General features: G+C 54.1%; 1 protein-coding gene across 2 annotated transcripts; it reads left to right on the top strand.

The window, feature by feature from the left end:
* Nucleotides 1-213: 213 nt before the first annotated feature.
* RHBDF2 (rhomboid 5 homolog 2) lies at nt 214-27,332 on the top strand. 2 transcript variants are annotated; one of them, XM_007537680.3, is made up of 19 exons: nt 214-343; nt 12,636-12,907; nt 19,352-19,513; nt 19,935-20,062; nt 20,622-20,817; nt 20,900-21,103; nt 21,938-22,066; nt 22,427-22,545; nt 22,648-22,842; nt 23,434-23,545; nt 23,714-23,788; nt 23,961-24,122; nt 24,361-24,470; nt 24,577-24,640; nt 24,726-24,820; nt 24,947-25,022; nt 25,143-25,243; nt 25,379-25,532; nt 26,282-27,332. In XM_007537680.3, exons 3-19 carry the CDS (start codon nt 19,373-19,375, stop codon nt 26,699-26,701), a joined length of 2,481 nt encoding a protein of 826 aa, XP_007537742.1. In that variant the 5' UTR covers nt 214-343; nt 12,636-12,907; nt 19,352-19,372; the 3' UTR covers nt 26,702-27,332. The 2 variants fall into 2 exon arrangements, with proteins under 2 accessions (XP_007537742.1, XP_016050078.1); XM_016194592.2 differs by having other exon boundaries at nt 281-830.
* Nucleotides 27,333-27,562: the final 230 nt, after the last annotated feature.

The following is a 27,562-nucleotide window of genomic DNA, read 5'->3' as shown; positions in this document are numbered from 1 at the left end:
CAAACTCTCTAGGGTCCTGGTCACGCCCCCGGGGACTAACCACGCCCTCTAGAGTTCCGGTCACGCCCCCAGAGACTAGCCACGCCCTGTAGAGCCCCAGTCACGCCCCCAGGGACTAACCACGCCCTCTAGGGTCCCGGCCACGCCCCCAGAGACTAGCCACGCCCTGTAGAGCCCCAGCCACGCCCCAGGGAACCCCAGCCACGCCCAGTTCCCGGGTGCCGGCCGCGGGCACGCAGGTAGGGAAGAGGCGGGACGCCGAGGTCCCACCCCTAGGAGCCACCGCCCAGCCTCTGGCAGTGGTTCTCCAGGCTGCGTCCGGGGGACTTGGGGCCGCTGGGAGGTGAGCGCGGGGCGACTGGCCGGGTTGGGCTGGAGGCGGGCGGGCTGGCGGCGGACACCAGAAGGATCTTTGCGGCGGAAGGGTCGGCGGGGCAGAGCCCAGGCCCGCCCAGGAGCGGCGGTGCGCGACCAGCGGGCGCTGAAACCTGTGCTGCTGAGCGCTCGGCCCACGTGGGCTGAGCCCCAGGCCAGAGGCCGGGCTGGACGCGCACTGCGCCGGCTGGACTGCTGGGCAGCGTCTGCCGACCTCTGGAGGACTGGTTAGACCATATCCATGGGCCTTGGGTCACTAGCTGGGAAGGCACGACGTTTAGGCAGAAGTTTAAAGCCCCGGGAGGAAGAGAGGCGACGGCCCCTTGGCGGCACCGCGCAGTCCCGCCTTAGTGCTGGGAGCGCTTGGAATTCATACCCCCCCTCTCCTCTTCCTCTCGGAGCAGCCGGCCGCCAGCCCCAGGTGTATGGGATCAGCCACACCTACCTGAAAGCAGGTGAGAGTGAGGGGGCTCATATTGCAAAAGCTGAACCCAGGAGTCCTGACTTCTGAACTGAGGGTTTGTGAAGGTTGGTCTTGTCTGTTCTTCCAAGGCATTGATTGGTTAGGTTACGAGTACAGATTCATTCACCCCAAGGTGACAGGGGACGTAGGTGTCGGCCCTGCCTAATTGGAAAGACAAAGGAGAAGACTTGGAGCTTCTGAGAGGCGGAGTGTGAGCACAGTGGGCTTGGAGGGTTTGACACTTTGTGACACCCAAATGACCCATATGATAGGATGCCTGCTGGTACAGTGTCGTTTACCCTCGGCACAGGGAGGAGTAACTCTCAGTCTGGTGGGTGATTTTGCCTGCTGTGGGAAATTTGGCTATAACGGGATATTTTGGTTGTCACAGCTCCAAAGAGGGGGCTGAATGTTTTAATTTTGGCCATCCAGCAGGTGGGGGTCAGGGATACTGTTGAACTTACTGTGATGCACAGGACAGTCCCCATGAGCAAGAGTGTTGGTCATAGTGCCGCACTGAAATTGAGGAAAAACCTTGATGAAGCACCTCGTCCAACAAGTTCTTACCTTCTGCGTCTCTGCCTCAGTTTTCTCAGAAGCTTGGAAAAAACCTAAATGAGATTAAAAGTAAGGAGGTATGAAGGGAGTTATTCCCCAAGCAAAAGGGCTGCTTTGGTGCCGTACACCTGACTTTTTTTTAAATTTTATATTTATTTATTTCCTTTTGTTGTCCTTGTTTTATTGTTGTAGTTATTATTGATGTCGTTGTTGGATAGAACAGAAAGAAATGGAGAGAGGAGGGGAAGACAGAGAGGGGGAGAGAAAGAGAGACACCTGCAGACCTGCTTCACTGCCTGTGAAGCGACTCCCCTGCAGGTGGGGAGCCAGGGACTCGAATCCTTAACGCTGGTCCTTGTGCTTTGCGCCATGTGCAGTTAACCTGCTGCGCTACCGCCCGACTCCCTGTACACCTGACTCAACTGCTTCGTCCAGGAGCTTGGCATGGCATGAAGGGGACCCCACCATCACTCCAGGAAGTGGGACTAGATACCATGGGAGTGGAGCTGAGGTGAAGGTCCTGGGGATAGAGCTTTCTCACAGCTCAGTCCCAGCACACTTCACCCCTAGGGCAAGTCCCACACTGGGGCTCAAATATCTCCCTGGGAGGAGGAAAGGGGTGAGCTTGCCTCTCATAGACGGTTCCAAAGCTGGATTATCCTTACGGATATTTGACGCCGCATGACCTGCTGGAATTATCCCTTCTGAACAAATAGCTAATTCCTCTAGCTCTTTAAACCAGGAAAATGAAATCCAAAGACCCACAAGTCTCTTCATTCCTTGTGTGCCCCTACTCTGTTTCTCTCCAGCAGTAAAAGACCCCAGGCCCTCTGACATAGGCAGCGGCCTGAGGTGGGCTCTGCTGCTGGTGGGCAAAGCACCATGCTTGTGTTAGCAGAGCAGGGGTAAGAGATGGGGGCATCAGACCCACAGCTCAGAACCTCTGGAAGATGACTTAGAGTTGTCTGAGTTGGGCTCAAGGCACATACCCCGACTTCTGGGAGCTCAGTGAGGGCATTGGCCAGACCCTGGCCTCCTGGAGTGGCTGGTTTCTGGTTTGATGTTTGGTGTTATTTATTTTTTTTTTGGGGGGGGTCCTGTGTTTGATTTTGAATATTAGAGTGGAACTCCCACCTTCTCAGTGGAGCTAAAATCCCTAACAGTGGCTCCTGTCTGATCGCTGCATCTCAAGACACAGGGCAGCTGTCAGACTTGCCCAAAGCTGTCCAGGAAGTAAGAGACTGAAATTGTGCTGTTGGATCCCAGGCCCAACCCTAAAACTATGCCACCTGCCAGTAAACACACCACCAGGTGACTCCTACCCAGGAGGGGAGTTTGTTCCTATCAGAAGAGCCACAGATCACACCACAAATGCATAGCAGAAGCCACAGGGGCCTGAATTGCGCTCTGGGTTAGGTGCCACATTCTACCTTGGTCAGAGCTCTGGGCACCATGCTGGCCTCTCTGCAGGCTTCTTGTCTGTCTACCCACAGTGTAAACTCTCCTAGATGGTGCAGGAAGAAGTCAAGGGGTGTGTGTTTGCATGTATGTACCTGCTCCCATCCAGGTGACTTGGATGAGCCACCTGCCACTGCCTTTTGGGCCAGGATGTGTGCTGGTGGATCCAGCTGCATGGTGCAGGGTCCAAAGAGACGTTCTCTGGGCTGCCTCTCTCCCCATTGGGTCTCTGTGCCGCCCACTTTGGAGCACACCCTCAGCATGGCTCTGGCCTCCCTCGGGGATTTCCAGAGTGAGCTCACAGTCTGCTCCTGGTTTCCTATCCAGCTGGGCCAAGCTGGGGGAGGAGGTGCTGGCAACAGCACCAGGCCTCCTGGAGTACAGGCTGACCTGACATGAGGTGACTACAGCAAGGGACACAGGCCGGGAAGAGCTGCTCCATGGTTGAGGAAAACAAGGGTTTTTCCTAGATTGCCAGTAAAAATACTGTGTCACCTTATGAGGACTAGAATGTGAGAATAGAATTTTCCTCATTAAGGAAATACTTCCCCCATTCTGTAAACTTATCCAGGGAACCAGATGCAAGTTGTTCTCAGTCAAGAAGCTTCTGGAAGTATGTTCTAGGAAAGCACAGTGCTGATGAGGTGGGTAGGAGGGGCAGGGAGCCAAGAGGTAAGGCCCTGAGCCTAGAGGGCACAGTATGCTGTGAAAGTATATGATCAGGTGGGTGGAGGTCACTTAGAGAGTCTGTGCCTCAGTTTCCCTGGCTGTCCAGTGGGGTGACACAAGTTACGTGGATTCCAGCAATGAAACCTCCAGCCTAGCCCCCTACTGCACAAGGAGCCCAGCAAGGTTCTGGCAGTGGTGTCATGACTACTGCCGCTATTAGGAACGTGGCAGACTCTCAGCTCTGTTCTTCTGGCCACTCCCCTCATAAGACCTGGCCCCAGCAAGGACCCCCTTTTGCTCTCCAGGAAGGAGAGGCTTACCCCAGGCTATGCCTCCAGTGTGGCTCTCCCCTGCCCCGAGATCTGAAGAGGGAGGGGTGGGATCCACTGGGGGCTGGGCAGAAGTTCCTGCTGTCAGTTGACTTAATCAGCCAGTGATGGAATGAGTTGAGGTTCAGAATGAGATCATGCTGGTGAAAGCCCTAAGATAACTGAGAAGTGGTCCCTAAGCTTGCGTTGTTAGCATTTCTGCTTTGGGGCTTGGAGGGGCTCTCCCTGGACTCCTAGAGGCTGTCCCCGACCTGTTCTTTGAAATCTTACTTCCTGTTTCTAGATGGTAAGTAACTATAGAAGGTGGGTTGTTGCTGCCTACCATCTTCTAAATATGGGCCAAAGACAAGTGACCTAACCTTTCTGCACTTCCTTTTCTCCATGGTCCAAGGGGGATGGGTCCCCGCCAGAATGTGGGGCTCAGATACAGCGACCAGTGAGTGAAAGTGGCAGAAGCTGCCAGCCACTGATGGTTTGCCTAGTGTAGTACATTCATGAGCTTGGCCTGTGTTCTGGATGGGGCATAGAGGGACCACTCCATTTCATAGCTGAGGAAACAGATTTCTAAATGGTGACATACCAATAGATAGATAATCAAGCCAAGGTTTGAGCCCTACATTTAAAAATTATATATTTTTAATTTTTTAATTTTTTTATTATTGGCATGAAATTGAAAGGAGGAGAAGGAGGTAGAGAGGGAAAGAGACAGACACCTGCACCCCTGCTTCACCACTTAAGAAACTTTCCCCCTGCAGGTAGGGACCAGGGGCTAGAACCTGGGTCCTTGTATACTGTCATACATGCACTTAACCAGGTGTGCCCACTTCTTTAACATTTATTTATGGGGTGTGTGTGTGTGTGGAGGGTCTGAGATAAACAAAGCAGCACTCTGACACAGGCAACGCCAGGGATCAAACTCAGGACCTCATGCTTGAGAATCCAGTGTTTTATTCACTGAGCCACCTTCTGAGCTGCTGAGCCCTGCTTCTGACTGCCCAGCCCTCATTCCTCAGTAAGAACCATTGCCACCCAGGGTTGGGAGAGGACTGTGATGGGTAGGTGAATTTGCAAGCCCTACCTCCGCCCCCATCTGAGTGGCCTGCATGGGTCCACGTCCACCTGCTCACAAGTCCTAGCAACCACCAAGGTAGGGGCCAGCTTCATCCCGGGAAGCCCCAGGGCAGGGTTCTGGGAAATCAAGTTTATTAGCTCCTTAATGACTGTTTACAAGCCTAAAAGTGTTTGCCTGGCTTTTTCCCTCCCTGCCAAATGGGAACCTGGACCTAGGGAGTTGAAGGTTACACACAGACATCCTAGGGCCTGACTTTTGGCCGAGTCCCTGCTGAGCCAGGAGGTTACTTCTCTGTAAGACACAGAATTCAGACCTCTGGGAGACCAAGGTCTTAGACCTGACAGAGACTCGGGATGGCTGGCACGCTACTGTGTTTTCACTTGTGTGTTTTTACTTGTCCGGAGCCAGACCAAGAGGAGTTAGGTAGAAACTGAGGGGGAACTCTACCCCAGCAAACCCCACTCTGTGTACCAAGGGTGGTTATGTCTGGAACAGCATGTCACCCCTCAGTGTCAGGGACCCCTAGCAGGACCCTTGCAGGCTCAGCCAGTTCCCCTACCAGGCTATACCCTTTCCTTCTCCCAACCGCTGAGCACATGCTAGGCCTCTGCTACTCACAGGGACCAGTGAAAATGGAGTCTGGTCCCCAGGATCCCACAGGAGGTGAATTCTCCTGAGTGTCTGCAGAGTCTTGGTTCACCAAGTCTAGGGCGGCAGGGTGCCTGGCAGCACATGCTTCCTCTCCAGGGTGTCTGTTCCCCCAATGACGTAGGGCCTTCTGAGCTTCCAGGGTTGACTCCTGACTCTTCCCTTCCCAGCTAGGCTCAGGGGGGTACAGGACTGGCATCAAATATGCCACCTTCACAGGGAGGCCAGGTTGCCAGCCAAAGCATCCTAATGACTCTACCACCAGGCTTCTTTCCTCTCTGCCCACTCCCCCACCAGCTTCATGTGGCCCCAGACCCTGAGAGCTGCTGTTCATTTCTTGGGGTTCAGAAGAGCGTTGCCCCAGCTCTCCGTCCAGGGTGTGCACTCTGCCACTGTCCCTTTGCCCACTTTCACCAGCAGCTTCTGGAGACAGGGACAATGTGTGGTGGGTAGGGCTCAGCTCTGTGTCCAGCTGGGGACACCAGGCAGCTCTCCCATTTCCAGCATGTGGGGATGTGGGCCCCAGCCCCCTGGAGCTCAGCATTTACTTCCCGTTTCTGTACCTGGGCTGTCCTGACAGGGAGAGTCAAGGGAGCCTAGAACCTGAGTCTGATGTGGAAAAGCCAGTTGGTCTCCCCTCCCTGCCCTCCCACCCCCCCAACTCTCAAATTGCTCTTCTGGCTGTTATCTTTCCAACTGACTTGTGAGTGGAGTCCAAGGGGTGGGGGGGAAGAGTGCTCTCTGGGGCCAGGCCATCTGGGAGGGGAGCCTCGCTCCATGGCAGGGCTCCAGACCCACCACTGGCTTCACTTTGCCTCTGTGTTGGGGACTGCTGGGTGGAACCATGCACCTGGGTGCTGCTCAGTGAGTCTGGGACCTGGGCCGCTAGGCAGGTGGGTGCTGGCCAGGAGGGAAGGCCTCCTGGCAGTAGCTCTGGTTGGCAAAGCCAGGGTTCCCATAGCCGGTCATGTGGCCCCTTCCCTCCCTCCCTTGCTGTGACTCTGATGCTGACTCTGCAGCCCCGGCCGGCCGGGGCAATTCCTTCCTTCCTCTTTGTCTTCGCAGATCCTGTCCCCAGGCCCCTGGCCAGCCTTCTGTGCACCTTCCTGCCTGTTGCTCCTGCCCATATTCCCACACTGAGAAGGGTGCAAGGGTGACTCACTCACCTGCCTCAGGGACAAGTGTGGGGAACCCAGCTTAGATGATAACCTTTACCTAAATGACTCCTCCTCCTGGGCCTTGTAGGAGGGAGAGTGGGGTGGGGCTGGGGGGGGGGGCAGGCACTGCTGGCAGGGGTGTTGGTGCAACTACCCGAGGTCAGCAGAACCCGGACTTTTGCTGGGGATTGCACTGCTGTGGGTGAGGGCCTGCTTCCTCTCTGCAGCTTTCTAAAAATGACCTGGTTTTCAGGGGTCTGTAGGCAGGGAGAATGGAGTTTCAGTTTCTGTGGCAGGGAAGCCGGGGCGGGAGGCCACTTCCTTGTCCCTAGTCCTCACCCTGTCACCTTATCACCCTGTCACCCTGTGATTCAGTAGCCCCAGACACCCCTGTGCCCACAGCCTAGGGAAGTGACTTCTGGGTCAGCTACTGACTTCTTTCCTACTGCTGGGGACCCACCATGCCACTCCCTTTCTGCGAGGGTCCCCAAAACCTCCTGAGCTCATCTGATGGCTAGTGACCGTCCCCTCTTTGCTCTCTGGGGGGTACCATATAACCACCTTCTCCAGACCCACGCCCTATATCCTGGCTCCTGAAACCTCCAGAACCACAGGTCACGGAGATTCCGTCCACCATTGACAAGAGCTGGCAGGAGAAAGTGGGCACTGGGTATAGGAGGTCCCCCAGCACCCTTACAGTGGCTGTCCGCACAGGGTTTAGCTGGTGGTGCCCAGCCTCACCCTTTCTGGGGAAACCGGATTCTCTGGTGGCATCAGTGAGCAGTGCTTGAGTCTGCAGTTGGCCTTCGGTACCTGGTCCTGGCCATGCTCCCTGCTGACACTGCTGGGTGCCAGGCATGTAGACACTGGGTGGGGTGCAGACATCTCCACTTGCTGGCACCCTGGAATGATATGAACTCTCTGCCTTACTTTTGCAGCCTAATCCTAGCCCTTTTACCCAGGCCCCTTCGGGGATTCCTGGCTTATTAAGCTGGGGCTAAAACCCTCTCCTGGCCTGGACACAGGTTCCAGCCTGGGCAGGTGGCATTGAGTGGGCTGAGTAGATCAGGTCTTCACACACTCCCATCTGCCGGGAGCTGGGTGCTGTGGCAACCTTAAAATTCTGAGTAGCAGGCATGACTATGAGCTGGGAGGAAGCCTGGTCCCAGGATGTCACAATTTCCTCTGCAATGAGCAAGCACTTCTGGGCTGTGGGAGATAAGTGTTGGGCAGGCCCCTCCCAACACTCCAGCACTTTCTCTGCCTGGCCCCTGCCATCTGGACTCCTCCACACCCTGCTTGGGGGTTATTCAGACTCCTGGTGGCTCTGCCAGCCCCTACCACCCTCCTTCCCTGAGACCCAAGGGGCTCTGGACTTTGGACGCAGGCTTGTTGTGTCCCCAAGCTGTCTGTAGCAGTCAGCAGCTCTGACCTCAGGAGCAGGCAGCCACTGTCCCCTAGGAAGGGGGCTGGGGAGAAGAAGCAGGGTCCTTCTCACATGTGTGGGCATTGAAGCTTGGCTATCACTTTGTCCCACTCTCTTGCTTAACAGAGAAGAAACTGAGGCGTGGGGTATAGAGCTGTGCACAGGCCCAGTGTCCAGAGCCCTTGGCACTGCCCTCTGAAGATGGTGCCCAGGAGAACCATTCTAATCATGCTCCTCCCTGGAAAATGTACACCGGGACCTGCTTCGTCTTCTTGGGCCAGGCCACTTCTCTTTGGGCTGCCTTGGAGCTGGTCCAGTCTCCCCAACCCTTCAGCCTTGGAGAGTGCCTTTCCTGTTCTCATGGAGCTTGGCACCAGTACCTGTAGTCCGGTGGATCCTGGGCTAAGGATATCTTCTAGCGTGGTATGGCAATGGGGAGAGAGGCCTGACTGAGTAGCTCCCCAATCCGGGAAAAAAAAAAACAACTGTGGGGGTTCAGGGAAGTAAGGTGAAGGACAGGAGATTTGCTGTGAACTTATCTCTGGCTAGCACCCTCTGGCTTGGCCCTGATCACAGAGCTAAGGCAGGTCAGGCAGCACTTGGGAAGCCTGCTGCTGTATCTGAACTATCTGTATACCACCACCTCCCAGCTGGCTGCAGGATGGAGGCCAGCCGCTGCCCAGGGTTGATGAGGACAGACCATTTGCAGTCCATCATGCCCCTATGTATCACCCAGCCTCCTGCCCACTTAGCCATTACTGGGGCCAACTGTGAGCTGCGTCCTGTGCCACCCGGGGACAGGTGGGGTCTCTGTGAAAAAGAGCAGGTGATAAAGTGGTGACCAAGTAGGCTTTCTGGAGGAGGCAACATTTTCCACCTTTAAAGTACCAGCTTTGGCAGTCCAGGTTGTGGTATAGTGGATAAACTATTGAACTTTCAAGCATGAGGCTCTGAGTTCAATCCTTGGTAGTGGCAAATGTACCAGAGTGAGGTCTAGTTCTCTATCTATCTATCTCCTCAGATCTCTCAAATAAATAAATAAATTTAAAGCATTAGGTATGGAGTGTGTTTGTGTGTGTGGGGGGAGATAGTATGAGGGTTATGCAAAAGGCTTTTATGTCTGAGACATCAGAGGCCCCAGGTTTAATCCCCCAACCACTATAGGCCAGAGCTGAGCAGTGCTCTCATTAAAACAAATAATAAATATAAAATAACCTTTGTAAAGTGTCAGGTTGGCATTGGTTAGATTGGCCAGGTAGAGTGTGGCAGGCAGCTAGCTGCAAGTGAGAAGTTGGAACCTGAGGAGTTTGGGGGATGGGGGGAACCTGGAGAATGTGGCTTAGTCCTGGAGAATGTAGCATAGTCCTCCCAGTGGTGTGGGGGCTCAAACCCAGGTCCTCGAACATGGTGAAGTGTGCACTCTGCTCTCTGCTTGGTGCCTTGAACTGAACCCCACAGGCACCCCAGCCTTCCTCCTCTGCCTGTCTGCCTCCTTGGTGCAAGTCTCCCAGGACAATGCCCGCCAGATGCCCTCGCACTGCACCCAGACCCCAAAGGAGGCCTGGCTGGGGACTCCCAGCTGAGGCTGTTGTCATGGAACTGTCCCCAGAGCAGACACAAAATGGAACCCTGCAGGGACGGCAGGGCACCCAAGGAGCCTGCTAGTCTGCCTCCCAGGCCCATCTGCCTGGGCTCTGAGGTGCGGTCTGGGCTCCTTGAGTTTGAGGACAGAAGGCTGTGTGGTTGGGAGGTGGTCCAGTGGCCACATTGATCCTTCAATCACGAGGTACCCTTGATCCCTAGCATCGCATGTGCTGGAGTGGTACCAGAACTAGCATTACATATTCTCTCTTCCTCTCATTAATTCATAAATATTATTATTAGTCATAGTAGTATTACCTCCAGGGGGTATCACCGGGGCTTTGTGCCAGCACTATGAATCAATCACCTGTTCCTGGTGGCCAGTTTTTCCATTTTATTGGACAGGACAGAGAGAAATTGAGGGGAGGGGGAGATAAGGAGAAAGATAGACATCTACAGACCTGCTTCACTGCCCTGCAGGTGGGGAGTGGGGGCTGGAACCCAGATTCTTGCGTGGGTCCTTGTGCTTCATACTATGTGCATTTAACTAGGTGTGTCACTGCCCAACCCCCATTCATAAATAAATTAAAAAAGAAAAATGTCTGAGTCTGCTAGTCAAGTATGAAGAAGCAGGAAGCATGACCAAGAATTAACACAATAGATAAAATGTCAGACTCAAGCCTGAGGTCCCAAGTTCAATTCCAGGCATCATGTACTCCAGAGAGATGCTATGGTTTTGTTTTTGAGGAACCCCCCCCCTTTTTATTTTTATCAGAATGCTGCTCAATTCAAGGGGAATTGAACCTAGGACTTTGGAGCTTTAGGGATGAGAGTCTCTGTATACCCACTATGCTAGCCCCCCCCCCATGTCCCCCTCTTGTAAATAAGTAAATAAATATTTAAAAGGAGAAGAGGGCTGGGATAGATAGCATAATGGTTATGCAAAGAGACTGTCATGCCTGAGGCTCCAAAGTCCCAGGTTCAGACACCCACACCACCATAAACCAGGGCTGAGCAGTGCTCTGGTTAAAAAAAAAAGGTGTCTTGGGGGGTCGGGCAGTAACTCAGCGGGTTAAGCGCACATGGCGCAAAGCGCAAGGACTGGCGTAAGGATCCGGGTTCCAGCCCTTGGCTCCCCACCTGCAGGGGAGTTGCTTCACAAGCTATGAAGCAAGTCTGCAGGTGTCTGTCTTTCTCTCTCTCTCTCTCTCTCTCTCTCTCTCTCTGTCTTCCCCTCCTCTTGCAATTTCTCTCTGTCCTATCCAACAATGATGACATTAATAACAACAATAATAATAACAACAACGATAAAACAACAAGGGCAACAAAATAGAAAAAAGGAGCCTCCGGGAGCAGTGGATTCAAGCCCCAGCAATAACCCTGGAGGCAAAAAAATTTTTAATTTTTTTTTAAAAAGTGTTGGGGCCGGGTGGTGTCGCACCTGGTTAAGTGCACATATTACAGTGCACAAGGGCCTGGGATCAAGCCTCCGGTCCCCACCTGCAAGGCTTTACGAGGGATGAAGCAGGTTTGCAGGTGTCTCTCTGTCTCTCTTCTCTCTATCTCCCCTCCTCCTCTCAATTTCTGGCTGTCTCTATCCAATAAATAAATAAAGATAAAAAATTTTTTTAAAAAAAGTGTTTTGGGTCCCCACATTGTGTCTCAGGCACCAAGTTTCTCCTTCCTGTAGCAGAAGACTTCAGCAGAGGCCCCCAATCCAGTGTGTGGCCAGGAAAGGGCACTGACTGTCCCATAGAATGCCAGCGAGCCCAGACCCACCACAGTCTCTAGCTCACCCCACAGCAGCCCCTAGAGCATCTCTGGGTAACCTCAGGTCTCAGAGGAAACAGTCTAGAAGAGCTGGGGTGGCTCCCCCACTCCCACCAGCTCCCATGTCTCCATATAGGCGCAGGTGCACGCTAGTTCTCATGAGGGGAAGACCTGCTTCCCAAGGAGACTTCAGACTCTGGAGCTAGGGAGACGAGTTTCTGCTGCTCCTCTTCCTGGCCACCCTTAACCGGTCAGAGCCTCCTCTCTCACCTGCAAAGTGGAGGTTGTGATGGCATCTACCTCAGAGGAACAGTGAAGTAACGCACAGGCAGTGCCACGGCCTGGCCACCACAGATGTTTGACTTGTGACCAGGAGTAGAGCACTGTATGACACTCCAGGCTCAGTCCTCCACACCAAAAACAAAAAGGGATGTCTAAGCAAATAGTCTTTCATGTCTGAGGCTTCAAGGTTCTGGGTTCAGTTCCTAGAACCACCGTAACCATAAACCAGGGCTGAGCAGAGTGGGTATTGCCTCTGAATTTCCTTTCCTTTCTCTTTCTTTCTTTCTTTCTTTCTTTCTTTCTTTCTTTCTTTCTTTCTTTCTTTCTTTCTTTCTTTCTTTCTTTCTTTCTTTTTTCTTCTGCCACTAAAGTTTTTGCTGGGACTCTGTACCTGCATGATTCTACTGCTCCTGGAAGAATTTTGTTTTGTTTTGTTTTTAGATAGAAGATGAGAGACTAATAGCATTGTCCCAACCACTCATGAAACTTCCCCTGTGCAGGTGCTTCTGTGTAGCGACTGGGGATTTGAACCTGGGTCCTTGTACATGGTAAAGTGAGCACTCAAGCAGGGATGCCCCACCCCTGAGTTGCTCTCCTTTCAGTGTCTGCCTTCACACTGTGGGAGTCCACCTCGATACACAATGAACAGACACCAGCATTTCCAGTCATTTGGGCAGGGATTTTGCTTGGTGTCTGGTATTGCACCCAGGGCCTCAGCAGGGACTTTAGTTGTTTTGTCTGTTTGTTTATCGGACACCCCAAGGCTGGAGCCTATCCAGGAGAGGAGAAAACACAAGTCCTTTAGTCCATTACTGTGATACTGAAACAACTCTCCCTATTTTCACAGCCCAGGAGACTGAGATCTGGAAGGTTCTGAGACTCGCGGTCCTGATGTGCTCCTTGGGGCCTGCCATCCCCAGTGGCTGTGAATTCTGGGGGAGCTGCACTGCTTGATCTGGACTGTGTATCCATCCTCTCATCTGTCTCTGATTCTGCCCACCTCTCCACAGACCTGGGGCTCGACCCCAGAGCATCCCTGTACTCTAAGGAAAGGCCTGGAACATGTACTGAAGACCTCCAGCAAAACCAAGGGAAGTGTCAGCCACATCTACCCTAAAGGTAGGTGGATATACTTTTTGTTTTTCAGAAATACATGCTCATGTGGTCTGGGAGGTGCCACACACAGTGCTATGCACAAGACTCAGCTGCTTGCCCCTGCCCTCTACAGACAGGTGTCTGTCTCTCTCTCTCTCTATCTCCCCCTCCTCTCTCAACTTCTCTCTGTCCTATCTAATAAAATAGGAAAAAATGGCCTCCAGGAGCAGTGGATTTGCAGTGCTGCCACCGAGGCCTAGCGACAACCCTGGAGGCAAAAAAAAAAAAAAGTAGTCTGGGAGGTGGCAGTGGCTAAGGCACTAGACACTCAAGCATGAGGTCCTGAGTTCGATCCCTGGCAGCACATGTACCAGAGTGATGTCTGGTTCTTTTCTCTCTCTCCTCCTCTCTTTCTCATGAATAAATAAATAAAAATAAATAGAAGTAGTAGAATGATGTGTGCACAAGGCCCCAGTATCGGGAGAAAAACAGAAGTAGTGGACAGTTGACTGGTTTGAGCATATTTACATGTAGGTATAGCCATCACCACAGTCGATTTTAGAATACTGCCGCCACCCCACAGTAAAACCCACATCCTTTAGACACCACCCCTTCTCCTGCACTTCCCCCCCCCCCCCCCAGCTCTCACATGGACCCATGGCTCTGAGGACACATCTGCCTCTGCTGGCCTGTCATGTAAATGACGTGCACAGTAAGTGGCCCTCTGTGTCTGGCTTCTTTCACTTGTACAATGTCCTTGGGATGTGCGCCCAGGTGTCGGTGCTTCTCTCCTATCCCCAGCTGAGGAGTGTTCTGTTGTGTAGACAGGCCTGTTGTGTTTGTGGGGAAGCAAGAGTCACTGTTCAGAAAGCACACTTGTCCTTGCCAGCCATTGGTGTGACTCAGGTTCGTGTCAGGTAATCATTTGTTATAATCACCTTCACAAGCTAGTAGCACATAGGATGCTATCTCTTTAGTTGTTTATTATTGGATAGAGACAGGGAGGAGGAAGAGGTAGAGAGGGAAAGAGGGGAGGAAGAGGTAGAGAAGAAAAGAGACAGAGAGACACCTGCAGTCCTGCTTCATGACTTGTGAAGCTCTCCCCCTGCAGGTGGGGACCAGAGGCTTGAATCTGAGTCCTTGAGTACTGTAATGTGTGCACTTAACCAGGTGCGCTACCACTTGGCCCCTGGGATGATATCTCTCTCTTTTTTTTATTTCTTTATTGGGGAATTAATGTTTTACATTCAACAGTAAATACAGTAGTTTGTACATGCATGCATAAGATGATATATCTTAATAGCATCCTTCAAACAAGTAACAGACCAACACTGTTGTTCCAGGCAGGGGTAGGGTGTGGAGGTCTAGAGGGAGTCAGGATTGGTTTGCGGTAGACTGTTGCACAGGTGGGCATCACCAAAGTCAGTCCTTCCTAGTAGAAACGATGGTGGCAGCTGCTGGCTTGGGGCCCTCACTTCTGGGACATGCAGCTAGCACGATGATAGTGGTGCGGTGTGCAGGCGAGGCTGTCCCAGAGGTTGTGACTACCAGCGACTGTCTCATGGCTTGAGCCTCTGCCTGCAGGAAATAGTCTCACCCAAACAGGAGCGAGTGTCTCAAAGTTATCAAAGAGCTTCTATGTATTTATTTAAATACCTCTCCCTGGTCCTGTTTTTTTGGTCACTGCAGTCCCACCTCTCCCAGTGGACTTTTCATTTTTGTCCTGGGCAGAGCACAGCACTGCTCAAAAAGTCACTGGGACTAGAACCTGAGTCCTTGCACATGGTAAAGTATGCACTCCACCAGGTGAACTATCTCCCAGCCCAGAGTGTTTCTTTTCTAACCAGAACACTGCTTAGCTCTGACGTAGCTAAGCACTGCTTGGCTGGGGATTGAACCTGGGACTTTGGAGCCTCAGGCATGGAAGTCTTTTGCAGAACCATTATGCTATTTCCCTAGCCACCCACCTTTTTAGTTCAACAAAATAACCTAGACCAAGCACTCTCAGTATTTAAAGTGAAGTGTCTTGGTATTTAAAGTCAAATGTGTTTATCACATGTCGGAAACTTCACCGGTGCCTTCTTCCCCCTGGTGCCAGAGCGGGAAACCAGACCTCACATAGACCAAGCCTGGCGCTCTACTGTTCAGCCACATCTCCAGCCCCTGTGGTCTGTAGGCTTTTGATCTTGACCTTCCATCCTGAGCTTGGCAAGGTCACAACTGTAAAGGGCTAAGAATGGCAGCTTTGGGCATATGGAAGAGATAACCACTGTGTGAGTTCCTATTTTGTTAATTTATTTTTGGACAGAGGCAGTGAGAAATTGAGAGGGGAGGGGGGAAATAGAGAGGGAGAGAGAGACAGAGACAGCTGCAGCCCTGCTTCACCACTTGTGAAACTTTCCCCCTGCAGGTGGTGGCCAGGGACTTGAACCTGGGTCCTTGAGCACTGTGATATGTGCGCTTAACCAGCTGTACCACCACCTGCCCCCCCCCCCATCGTGTGACTTTTAGAACTGGAAGCACTGAGACAGTGTTGAGCAGTGAGGGATTAGAGACTATTCATGCTTTATTTTTTATTTTATTTATTTTTCTCCATGGAGTTTGAGGCCCCTAGGGCCTGAGATAGTGTATTTTTTCCCCTTATTGGGGGATTAATGTTTTACATTTGACAGTGAATACAATAGTTTGTACATGCATAACGTTTCTCAGTTTTCTACATAACAATACGACCCCCACTAGGTCCTGTGTCATCCTATTCCAGGACCTGTACTCTCCCCCACCCGCCCCACCCCAGCGTCTTTTACTTTGGTGCAATACACCGAGATTGTGTATTATTACTGAACCAACTCCCTGGCCCAGCTTTTTTCTATTTTTTCAGAATGAGATGGGAGCCAGACACTCGTACACCAGGTTGAGCACACACAATGCCATGTGCAAGGACCTGAGTTCAAGCCCCTAGTTCGCACCCACCTGCGGGGGAGGGAGAAGTTTCACAATTGGTGAAGTGCTACAGGTCTCTGTCTCTCTGTCTCTGTCTCTCTCTCTCGCTCTCTATTTCTCCTTCCCTGCTCAGTATCTCTGTCCTATCAAAGTAAATAAATAAATGGGAATAAAAGGGAAACAATGGCTGTGAGGAGGGGTAGATTTGTCGTATAGGCACTAAGTCCCAGTAATAACCTTGGCGGCAGTAAGAGAGGGAGAGCGAGGCAGTGAGACAGACAACATATGCACAGAGCACAGCTGACCACTGGGGACTTCTCGATTCTCTGTGGTGCCAGGGAGCCACTGTTGTCCTTTGCAGAGGTGACGCTGTAGGTAGAACTCACCACTGTGTAAGTGTGAGGTCTCAAGTTTGATCCTCAGCATCCCCCGTAGACCAGAGTAACGCCCAGTTTTGTTCCTTCTCTCGATAAACACAAATCCTTTTTTTTTTTTTAAAAAAAAAAAAAGGTGTGGGGAGTGGCTGTGGTGGAGTGGGGACTTGAGGAGTTGGGAGATTGATGTGCCCTCCAGAGGAGAGAGAACAGAGGCTCCATGAGGCCAGGCCAGGATGAGTAGACTGGGAGCCATATGGCTGCTCCCAGACGCCCATGGTTGGAGAGCTCCCGCTGCCTCTCCCTCCACCCCACTACACACACACTGTCCGCACCTGCACCGGCACCCACACCCGCATCTCAAGGTAGGTGTGAAGTCTCTGGGTGTTTCTGAGAGGAGGAAACCAAGGTTACCCCATAAGCCATGGGAATTAGGAAGAGAAACTAAGAATGTGAGTAAAAAAATAGGTCAAGGGCTGAAGGGCAGAAAGTATACTCGGCAGAGGGTGTTGGTTCTGGTGGCGTTAAAGGGAGTTGGGAGGTTGGTGGCAGCTGTTGGGGTTGGTGGCTCCAACTGCATGTGCATTAACACTGACAGTGGTAACTTGCAGGGCCTTTTGGCAAGATCCATTGAAATTCGGGATGTGGACGAGGGTAGATAGCATAATGGTTATGCAAAGAGACTCTCACACCTGATGCTCCAGTAGTCCCAGGTTCAGTCCCCTGCACCACTTGAGCTGATCGGTGCTCTGGCAGGGGAAAGAAAAAGAAGTGGAGGAAGAGGGAGAGGAGAGAAGAGAAATCCAGGATGTATTTGCCCTTAAAATCAACAATTCTAGAGCTGTGCGTTCTGATCTAGACAGGCACCTGTAGTCTGGTCGTGGGGGGGGGGGGTCTGTGGTAATATTGGACATGAGTCTCCATGCCAGAAGCGTCCTAAAGAGCCATCCTTGTGGAATTCAATTAATCTGGATACATTCTACTCAAATTCCCATAGTCACAAAGATGAGAGCGATCTCTGTGCTTGTCGACAGAGAAGGACCGCCGCAATAGAGAAGTGGGGTGTGTGTAGGTTTGAGTGTATGTGTCCCTTCTCGGGTGTAAAGAGGCTTCTGGAAGGAGGGATACGAACACTGAGCTTTAGTCTGGAAGAGGTTTGACAGGTGGGCTGGGTGGTCATTTGCTGCTTTGCAGTCTCCTGAGTCTTTAGAAGTGTATGTAACATTTGCAGTTTATCAGCACGCACCTTTTATTATCAAGATTAAAAAAAAAACAAAAACATTTCTCCTCTGTGAAAAGAAAAAGAGTAGGGTCCAAGTGGTAGCACACTTGATACAGTGAACATGTCCTAATGCACAAGGCCCAGTCCCCCCCTGCAAGGGGAAAATTTCATGAGCAGTGAAACAGAGCTTCCAGATGTCTTTCTCTTCTCTATCTTCCCCCCCCTCAATTTCTCTCTGTCCTTATTCTATATATATGTGAAGAAAAAGCACAGTAGCCTGGTGGCAGTGACCAGGGAGGCAGCAGAGTAACAGAGTACACAACTTGTATGTATGAAGCTCCCAGGTTCAAGTCCCAACCCCACAAATGTTGGAACAGTGCTCTGGTCCCCCCCCCCATTTGTTTTGTTTTGCCTCCAGGGTTTTCACTGAGGCTCGGTGCCTGCACTACAAATCCACTGCTCCTGGAGGCTATTCTTCCCCTTTTGCTCTTGTTTTTTGTTTGTTTCTAATTTTTTATTTTATTTGTCCCCTTTTGTTGCCTTTGCTGTTTATCATCATGGTTGTTATTATTGTTGTTGTTGTAGCTGTTGTTGTTGTTGGATAGGACAGAGAGAAATGGAGAGAGGAGAGGAAGACAGAGGGGGGAGAGAAAGATAGACACCTGCAGACCTGCTTCACCGCCTGTGAAGCGACTCCGCTGCAGCTGGAGAGCCAGGGGCTTGAACCAGGATCCTTACACTGGTCCTTGCGCTTCACGCCATATGCGCTTGACCTGCTGCACCACTGCCCAGCTCCCTGATGCTCATGTTGTTTATTGTTGTTATTGTTATTGATGTCATTGTTGTTGGATAGGATAGAGAGAAATCGAGAGATGGGGAAGACAGAAAGGGAGAGAGAAAGACACCTACAGACCTTCTTCACTGCCTGTGAAGCGACCCTCCTGCAGTTGGGGAGGCAGGGGCTCGAATCAGGATCCTTAACTCCAGTCCTTGTGCTTCGTGCTATGAGCGCGCTTAACCCACTGCACTACCACCTGGGCCCCAATGCTCTCATATTCCTCTCTCTCTCTCTCTCTCTCCTTCCCTCCAAAGAAAGAAAGGCAGCCCCCGGCAGGGGACTCCACAATGGCCTTTTCCTCTCCCTGGGGTTAGGCTGAACTTTCCCCAGCTCCCCCAACACAGCTGTTCATCTTTGAAGAGCTACCTGCTTCATGCCCAGGTGTGGGCCCCTTGTTTATGGCTGACTCACCAGGTTTTCCTGAGCCTTTTTGTTCTCCCCTCAAACCCTGCATCAAGGATAAATAAGGCGATCCTCTACTTCTGCCCAGGTGAGGTTGACAAGGTGGTCCAGATTCTGCATTCCTTTTTTTTTTTGTCACCAAAGTTATCACTGGCTGCACGATAGACCCACCACTCCACTTCCCCCCTTCTTTTTTCTTTTTTTTTAATTTTATTTGACAGATCAGAGAGAAATTGAGAGGGGAGAGGGAGCTAGGGAATGAGAGAGAGAGAGAGAGAGAGAGAGATAGACATCTACACTGCCATGAAGTTTCCCCCCAACCCCCACAGGTTGGGGACCGGGGTCTTGATCCCAGGTCCATGCACATAGTAACATGAACAGTCAAACACGTGTGCCACTGCCCAGCCCCAGATTTCTGCATTTTTCACCTTCATCTCCTGGTTGGGTGTGTTCCTTGCTTAAAGCTGAGTCTAGAAATGGACCAAAGTAGAAAGTTGGGGGCCTCCCCCACACTCTGGAGTGCCAAGGAAGACAGGCAGGATTAGGTCTTCCCAGGCACCTGAGTTAGTCTGCCACATGGTTCGGTTCCCACAGTTGGATGGAAACCACCTTTGGGCTAGCTGTTCTCAGTCCTGTCTCCCCAGTCCTACAGCTTCTCACATACCCCTACCACCTCACCCCCTTCATTCCAGCCACCCTACCCTTCACCCACCATGGCCTCCAGCAACAAGAATGGAGACAGCAGCTCCGTGTCAGGCAGCCGCCTGCAGAGCCGGAAGCCACCCAACCTGTCTATCACCATCCCCCCGCCCGAGGCCCCGGCCCCCAGTGAGCAGACCAGCATGCTGCCCCAGGTAAGGAGGCTTCCTGGTCCCACCACGGGCTGAGAGTGTGCCCATCTAGGCTGGCACCCCACCCTTCTGGACCCCACAGCGCCTGGCTTCTTGGGAAGAAGGGAATGAATCAGAGTTTCTGACAGTCAGGGCCAGTGCTCCATAAAGAACGCATTGAAGCCAGGATGGAAACAGCGTGGGCTTCTCATGTGTTCCAGGACACAGGGGCCTGTGTTGGTGCCACCCTCTGTCTCACTCAAGGGCTCTTTGGGACATACGAGAAGGCTCAGTGTGATGAGGGGACACTGGGTGGAGCCTGGGGAGAAGCACACCAGGGTCATGGGAATGTGGCTTTCCACCTCCACCCAGTGCGGAGGCAGACCGGGGCTGGCTGGGTGCTCTCTGGGTTTCTGTATGAAGCTGCGGCCCGTCCTCCTCACAGAGGCCCCGCAATCCCGCCTACCTCAAGAGCGTCAGCCTACAGGAGCCGAGGGGGCGATGGCAGGAGAGCGGCCCGGAGAAGCGCCTTGGCTTCCGCCGCCAGGCCTCACTGTCGCAGAGCATCCGCAAGTACGCACCACACCCCCCATCACCGCCCCGCAGCCTCCAGGCACCTGCTCCTGCAGTGTGTCTCCTCTCCTGAGCAGTGGGCCGGCACCCGGGAGCCACAGCTCCTGCAGGGTGGGAAATGAGATTGACATACAGTGCAGGTGGAGAGCAGGTCTCCTGAGAAAGCAAAAGACCATTCCTGGGGCTCCCTACAGCCCCTCAGCCCCTCCGCCCCTGTTCTAGACCTTATCTCACCCATGTTTGTGGCTTCCCTCCAGGGCTTGGGGCGACTTACCTGTCCCACCCACGTCCCCTTCACACACATAGTGGTCTGTCGCCTCAGTTTTCCTCCCCATCACACACACAGGAGTGCCTTGAACACTCCCTATAAACGCACCTATACACACTCAGGTACACACACACACACACACACACACACACACACACACTCAGGTACACACTCAGGTACACACACACACACACACACACACACACACACACACCTTCTTGCCTCTGTACATGCCAGTGTCCTCTGTCCCTGTCCTGTTTCCCAGCATCCTCACCTGCTCTGTCGCCACAGGGGCACAGCACAGTGGTTCGGGGTCAGCGGCGACTGGGAGGCAAAGCGACAGCATTGGCAGCGCCGGAGCCTACACCACTGCAGCGTGCGCTACGGCCGCCTCAAGGCCTCCTGCCAGAGGGACCTGGAGCTCCCTAGCCAGGAAGTGCCTTCCTTCCAGGGCACCGAGTCTCCGAAACCCTGCAAGATGCCCAAGGTGGGTGCTGTGGGTGCAGGAGTGATGCCGGGCATCATGCCCCAGGGACCCGGTCACCTGCTCATCATCGTCGCCTCTCCAGATCGTGGATCCGCTGGCCCGAGGTCGGGCCTTCCGCCACCCCGATGAGGTGGATCGGAGCCACGCCCCGCACCCACCGCTGACCCCGGGCGTCCTGTCCCTCACCTCCTTTACCAGCGTGCGCTCAGGCTACTCCCACCTGCCCCGCCGCAAGAGGATGTCCGTGGCTCACATGAGCTTCCAAGCCGCTGCAGCCCTCCTCAAGGTGAGGATGCCTCCCCACTTTCCCCCAGCCCCCTACCCCTACAGGGTCCCCCCAAAACCTCATCCAGGCTCCTGTCCAGGGCAGTGGGTGTATTGGGACCCTGGGCAGTGAGGGGTCCTGTGTCCTCTAGCCCATTCCCTCCACAGCCGCCTCTGGTCGTCTATACACAGACTCTGGGGAGACAGGACACCCACCATGCAGGCACCACTCACCTGCCATGCCTAGCCCCTGTCCTGTGGGTGTAGGGCTGCAGGGCAGATGACCAAGGCACTGCCCTGGGGGAGCTCCCAGCTCTTATGAGGGCACATATCACCGTTTGGGGTGACAAGTGGTGCTGTGCCATCTGACCCAGGAAGAGGGGCTGGTACCTAGGAACACACTTGAGCTGAGCTCAGAAAAATAAATAAATAAGGAAACGCAAGAAGGGGAAAGCAGGCTCCAAAGGGGGCTGACCTGTGCCAAGGCCTGGGGTGAGGATGGGCGTGGCCTTTGGAAGCCCCAGTTTGAGGTGAGTTGTGGTTACAGAGAGATGAGCTCCATCAGGTGGGCAGGGCCTGATGGGCTATACAAGAAGCTGGGACTGGGGGCAGGGTGGATAGTGAGAGGGGAGGAAGACAGTTACCTAAGGCAGAGGCAGGTGGTCACCAGGGAGAAGAAGGTAATAACAAACCAGGGCCATGAGTTCAGTCTACAGGGAGCCGGTGCCCTATGTCCCCCCAGTTCCCAGATACCAGAGCCCGGGGCAGGCATCCAGCCCAGAGGGTGGGCTCAGCCATTGTTTGGAGTCAGGGTGCCGGACTGCATGTGACGCTCACGCCTCTTCCCCATGCACAGGGACGCTCGGTGCTGGATGCCACTGGACAGAGGTGCCATCCGGTCAAGCGCAGCTTCGCCTACCCCAGCTTCCTGGAGGAGGACGCAGTGGACGGGGCAGACACATTCGACTCCTCGTTCTTTAGTAAGGCAAGCATGGGGTGTGGGCCCTCGGGCTAGGCAGGGGTGGCAGGAACCGGAAGAGGTGGACTGGGCTTTGTTCATGCTCTGCCTAGAACTCCTGGGAGGGTCAGAGACCTGTGGGTGGGATGGAGTGTCACCTTATGGAACACCCTTATTGGGCAGAGCAAGGATGGGGGACAGAAGGCAGGCTGCCAGACGAAAAAGCCCCTGCCAGGGCCAACAAGTATGTTTCCCTGGTTTGCTGCTGAAAATCTGCCTGGTCCTTCAGCCCAGCCTCCATTGTGTAGTGGGGCAGGTTGGGGGCACTGACCCCTCACTGTCTCTTCTCTGTCTTGTCCTGTGTCCCCTACTCCGCCTCCACCCCAGGAAGAGATGAGCTCCATGCCTGATGATGTGTTTGAGTCTCCCCCACTTTCTGCCAGCTACTTCCGGGGGATCCCTCGCTCAGCCTCCCCAGTCTCCCCAGATGGGGTGCAGATCCAGCTGTAAGTTCTGTCTGGGAAGCCCCACCTCCTGGTGTGTGTGTGCGTGTGTGTGTTGCGGGGAATGTCTGGGGGTGTCCAGCTGAGAGCCCTCATCCCCACTAGGAAGGAGTCCAGCCGGGCCCCTGCCCCTGCGGCCAGGCGAGGCAAGCGCATCGCCTCCAAGGTGAAACACTTTGCCTTTGACCGGAAGCGGCGGCACTACGGCCTGGGTGTCGTGGGCAACTGGCTGAACCGCAGCTACCGCCGCAGCATCAGCAGCACCGTCCAGCGGCAGCTAGAGAGCTTCGACAGCCACCGGTAGGACACTGGGCGCCCCACAGGTTTACCATCCCCCAAGCACAGTCCTCAGGAGCCTTCTGCTGCTCCTTCAGTCTCCTCACTCCCCAGGCCTATGTCCTCGACTGGAGCATCCCAGGAACCCTGGAACAGAGCCCCAAAAGAATGGAGCAGGGTGGATGGGGGGTGGTGAGAAGGGACTATGGGACAGGCCCAGCACAGGGACCTCAGAGGATGAGGGAGCATGCAGTTGACCCAATAAGCATCAAACCCACAGTCAGACAAGCCATAACCCAAGTGGTGAGGGCCTGGAGGACAGTGGAAAAAAGCACTCGGAGGGGAGGGAAGAGCAGAAGCTCTCTGAATGAGAAGAGATGGGAGAGAACATCTCTGACAAAGGAGGCTTTCTGTGCAAAGGTCCTGAGGCCACAGGGCGGGGGGGGTGTTATTCCAGGAAGAAGGAAGTCAGGAGGTAGGTGGGCACCATAAGGCCTTGCAGCCAGTGAGAGGAGGTGAGGAGGGAGCCAGTGAGAGGTTTTAAGCTGGGGGAGGGCCTGGCTGCAGGCCCAGATGTTGAGCTCAGCTCTGCTGACGAGAAGCCCCTGTCCACAGGCCCTACTTCACCTACTGGCTGACCTTCGTCCACATCCTCATCACACTGCTGGTGATCTGCACGTACGGCATCGCTCCCTTGGGCTTTGCCCAGCATGTCACCACCCAGCTAGTGAGTGCGCGGACAAGAGTCCTGGCCCAGACCCCTGACAGGTCCAGCCTCCCCTGCAAGGCTTCAGCACCACAGCCACACCTGGCGCCAAGCGGGAGGGAGCTCTGGGCTCAGCATGGTTTTCCCTTAAACACCTGGTGCCCTAACCCCCTTCCACATGTGCACCAGGTACTCAGGAATAAAGGTGTATATGAGAGCGTCAAGTACATCCAACAGGAAAACTTCTGGATTGGCCCCAGCTCGGTGAGACATTCAGGCAGGGCAGTGTCTCAACAGTGATCCCTTGGGTCCTGCCCCCAAGCTGGGCAGGCACTCAGCTTGCCCTGAGCCTCTGCTCTTCTGAGGAGACCCCTCAGGAGAGCAGGCAGTCTGGGCCCGATCTCAGTCCCCCTGCCACTGTCGCTGTCCTCCCCAGATTGACCTGATCCACTTGGGAGCCAAGTTTTCTCCCTGCATTCGGAAGGACCAGCAGATTGAGCAGCTGGTGCAGCGGGAACGGGACCTGGAGCGGGACTCGGGCTGTTGCGTGCAGAACGACCACTCCGGCTGCATCCAGACTCTGCACAAGGACTGCTCGGTGGGCCCAGCCTCTGCCCTGCCAGCCCACTCTGCCTGGTCAGGGAGCCCACCCAGTGCTCTCCAGCCCTTGAAACAGGACACCTCACGTCTGGTGTTCCCCCGGGGAGGGAGGGGCTGGGAGCTAAGCCTGAGCCCTGGGGAGCAAGGGGAGAACCTCTGTTCTGGTGTGTCCCCTGCCTATTCCAGTGGGGTGACCTTGTTCTAGTAGCCATGACCAGCCCTCTTCTGTCCTCCAGGAGACTTTGGCCACTTTTGTCAAGTGGCAGGATGATACAGGGCCACCCATGGACAAGTCAGATCTAGGCCAGAAGCGGATCTCAGGGGCCGTGTGTCACCAAGACCCCAGGTACAGTTCCAGGAAGACCTCTGCCAGAATCACCTCTGCACCTCCTGCCAGGAAGGTGGCAGGTGGCGGCTGCAGCCCCTGACTTGCTCCCTCTGACCTCCTGCAGAACCTGTGAGGAGCCGGCCTCCAGCGGTGCCCATATCTGGCCTGATGACATCACCAAATGGCCAGTGAGTGTGTGATGGGTGGTCTGGGCAAGGCAGGGAGAGGGTGCTGTAAGCCCACCACTCCATCCCACTGACTCCCTCCCATCAGATCTGCACGGAGCAGGCAAGAAGCAACCACACTGGCTTCCTGCACATGGACTGTCAGATCCGGGGCCGCCCCTGCTGTATTGGTACCAAGGGCAGGTGAGTTCACCACCACCTAGCTTCACCCCGTGAGCAGAGGCCACCCCCCTCCTGCCAGTGATAACTGCTGGGGCCACAAACTGGGCTCTGTACTCAGACGTACCTCCCCATCCCTCCCTCCCCCAGCTGCGAGATCACCACTCGGGAATACTGTGAGTTCATGCACGGCTACTTCCATGAAGATGCCACTCTCTGTTCCCAGGTGAGCAGGACCTGGCAGCAGGCCAGGTGCATTGCCCCCTGTGGCAGGGGTCTGGCTCTGCTCCCCTCCCCCATATGGCAGGCAGGTCCTAGGTGCTGACTGTCCTGCTCTCGCCCCCAGGTGCACTGCTTGGACAAGGTGTGTGGCCTGCTGCCCTTCCTGAACCCTGAGGTCCCAGACCAGTTCTACAGGCTCTGGCTCTCTCTCTTCCTCCACGCAGGGTAAGAGCTGCCTACAGTGGCCAGTCCCCTTCCCCGGGCTCCTGAGAAAGGGCTGTCCCCGTGGTCCAGGCTCACCGCCAGCCACCGGCCCTGGCTGCCTAGGTGGCAGCCGACACCCAGTGTCTCCCGTCCCAGCGTGGTGCACTGCCTGGTGTCTGTGATCTTCCAAATGACCATCCTGCGTGATCTGGAGAAGCTGGCCGGCTGGCACCGCATCTCCATCGTCTTCATCCTCAGTGGCATCACCGGCAACCTGGCCAGCGCCATCTTTCTCCCCTACCGGGCAGAGGTAGAAATAGGCTTGGGGGCTGGAGGACGGGGGGAATAGGGGATAGTAAAGGGCCAGCCAGAGGATATGTAGCTACACTGCCCCTCCCAGGGCAGCTCAGAGGCTCAGTCAAGGATTTGTTGGCCAATCTCTTAATCCCCAGGCATGAGGGGAGCAGTGATGATTCTGAGTGATGATTTGCGCTCAGTTGTCATCTCCAGAGGGGCCTGTGGGTCCTCCACCTAGCTCTTTAAATATATATATATATTAATGAGAAAGGAGAGAGAGAAAGAACCACACATCACTCTGGTACATGTGCTGCCAGGGATCGAACTCAGGACCTCATGCTTGAGAATACAGTGCTTTATCCACTGTGCTTTATCCACTGTGCCACCTCCTGGACTACTCCACTTAGCTCTTGACCACTGCCTGGAGCATACCTATAAGCTGGCCAGTATGAAGTCACCAGTGTACAACCAGACTTGGCCCGTAGAAACAGCTGTCTTGGTCTCACCAGAGCACTTTGGGATCTGACCCCTATCCCCTCCCTACTCTGTTGCTGGGGCAGGCTTGTCTGTCCTGTCATTGCACCAGCATCTAGTGTGTGTCTGGAGTCAGCAGGAAAGATGGGTAGAACTAGCCCCACTTTAGGGTCCCCATCCCCAGGAGGGACACACAGGATGACCCCAGTCCCAGAGCTCTGGCCAGACTTGTGTCCACCTGGCCCCTGAACGGGACCCATCTTCTCCCTGCCCCTGCCCACCCCACAGGTGGGCCCTGCTGGGTCACAGTTTGGCCTCCTGGCCTGCCTCTTCGTGGAGCTGTTCCAAAGCTGGCAGTTGCTAGAGCGGCCCTGGAAGGCCTTCCTGAACCTGTCGGCCATCGTGCTCTTCCTGTTTGTCTGTGGCCTCCTGCCCTGGATCGATAACATCGCCCACATCTTCGGCTTCCTCAGCGGCCTGCTGCTGGCCTTTGCCTTCCTGCCCTACATCACCTTTGGCACAAGTGACAAGTACCGAAAGCGTGCCCTCATCCTGGTGTCCCTGCTGGTCTTTGCCGGCCTCTTTGCCTCCCTGGTCATCTGGCTGTATGTCTACCCCATCAACTGGCCCTGGATCGAATACCTGACCTGCTTCCCCTTCACCAACCGCTTCTGTGAGAAGTATGAACTGGACCAGGTGCTACACTGACCGGTCCCCACTGGGAAGGGTGGGCCTACCCCCACACTGTTCCTGGGATAGACAAGGTGCCCCACACCATGCTCCAGGGGCACCCTGGGGGCCAGGCTCCCCCCCCCCCAACTTTGAGAGGATGATCATGGAAATGGTTTCTGGGGAATGTCCAGTCTCTGGACAGACTTGGGGACTCTCTGAGGACTTCCTGCACAACAAGTCCAGACCTGGCTTCCGCCCTGTTCCCCACTAGCAAGATCACTTCCTGGGGGTGAATTTCTTCCTCCCTGGTGTCCCCAGCCTTCTGCCACCTCTTTTCCCTGTCATCACTGTGAGGCTATGGGGGTGCCCACCCCGGCCCCCCTTTCTATTGTCCCCATTCAGTCCTAAGGACCTTGCCTTTAACAGTGGCCTGGTAGAAGAGGCTTTGGCCATGGCCAGTGGCAGAAAAGGCACCAAGGAAACAGCTCAGGACTGGGGAAATAGCTCACTTGGGTAGTGTGCTGCTTTGCCATGTGCGAGACTCGGGTTCAAACCTGGTGCCCACGGCATTGAAGGGAACTTTAGTCCTGTGGTCCCTTTTACTTTTTGTCTCTAGAAAGAGAGAAGGGGGAGAGAGAGAAAAAAAGAAAAAGAAAAAAAGAAAGAAGCTCAGCTGAGGGCCTAGAGCCTTGGCTTGTTCTCAGCAAACTGGATGTGCTCGCCTCCTGTGAGTGTTCTCCCCAGGGTGGGGGGCAGGCTCTAATGGCGCTGGCCCACCACCTCAGCCTCACTCTTGGTCAGGTATGGGTGGGGCCACCCAGGGGTCGGCCAAGGCTCAGTGAGGTCTAGGTGCTTTTTTTTTTTTTTAAACTGGTTTATATTATGGTTCTTTTTTTT

The sequence above is a fragment of the Erinaceus europaeus genome, chromosome 12 (genome assembly GCF_950295315.1).
Source record: "Erinaceus europaeus chromosome 12, mEriEur2.1, whole genome shotgun sequence".
In the NCBI taxonomy this organism is placed as follows: Eukaryota; Metazoa; Chordata; class Mammalia; order Eulipotyphla; family Erinaceidae; genus Erinaceus; species Erinaceus europaeus.
This window is presented reverse-complemented; position numbering and strand designations above follow the sequence as displayed.

Bases quoted from the DNA above. Each gene is read 5' to 3' on its own strand.
- RHBDF2 (XM_007537680.3), top strand. From the start codon at position 19,373: ATGGCCTCCAGCAACAAGAATGGAGACAGCAGCTCCGTGTCAGGCAGC. The intron at 22,546-22,647 runs GTAAGTTCTGTC...CATCCCCACTAG, and splicing joins GATGGGGTGCAGATCCAGCT to GAAGGAGTCCAGCCGGGCCC. The intron at 24,821-24,946 runs GTGAGTTCACCA...TCCCTCCCCCAG, and splicing joins TGTATTGGTACCAAGGGCAG to CTGCGAGATCACCACTCGGG.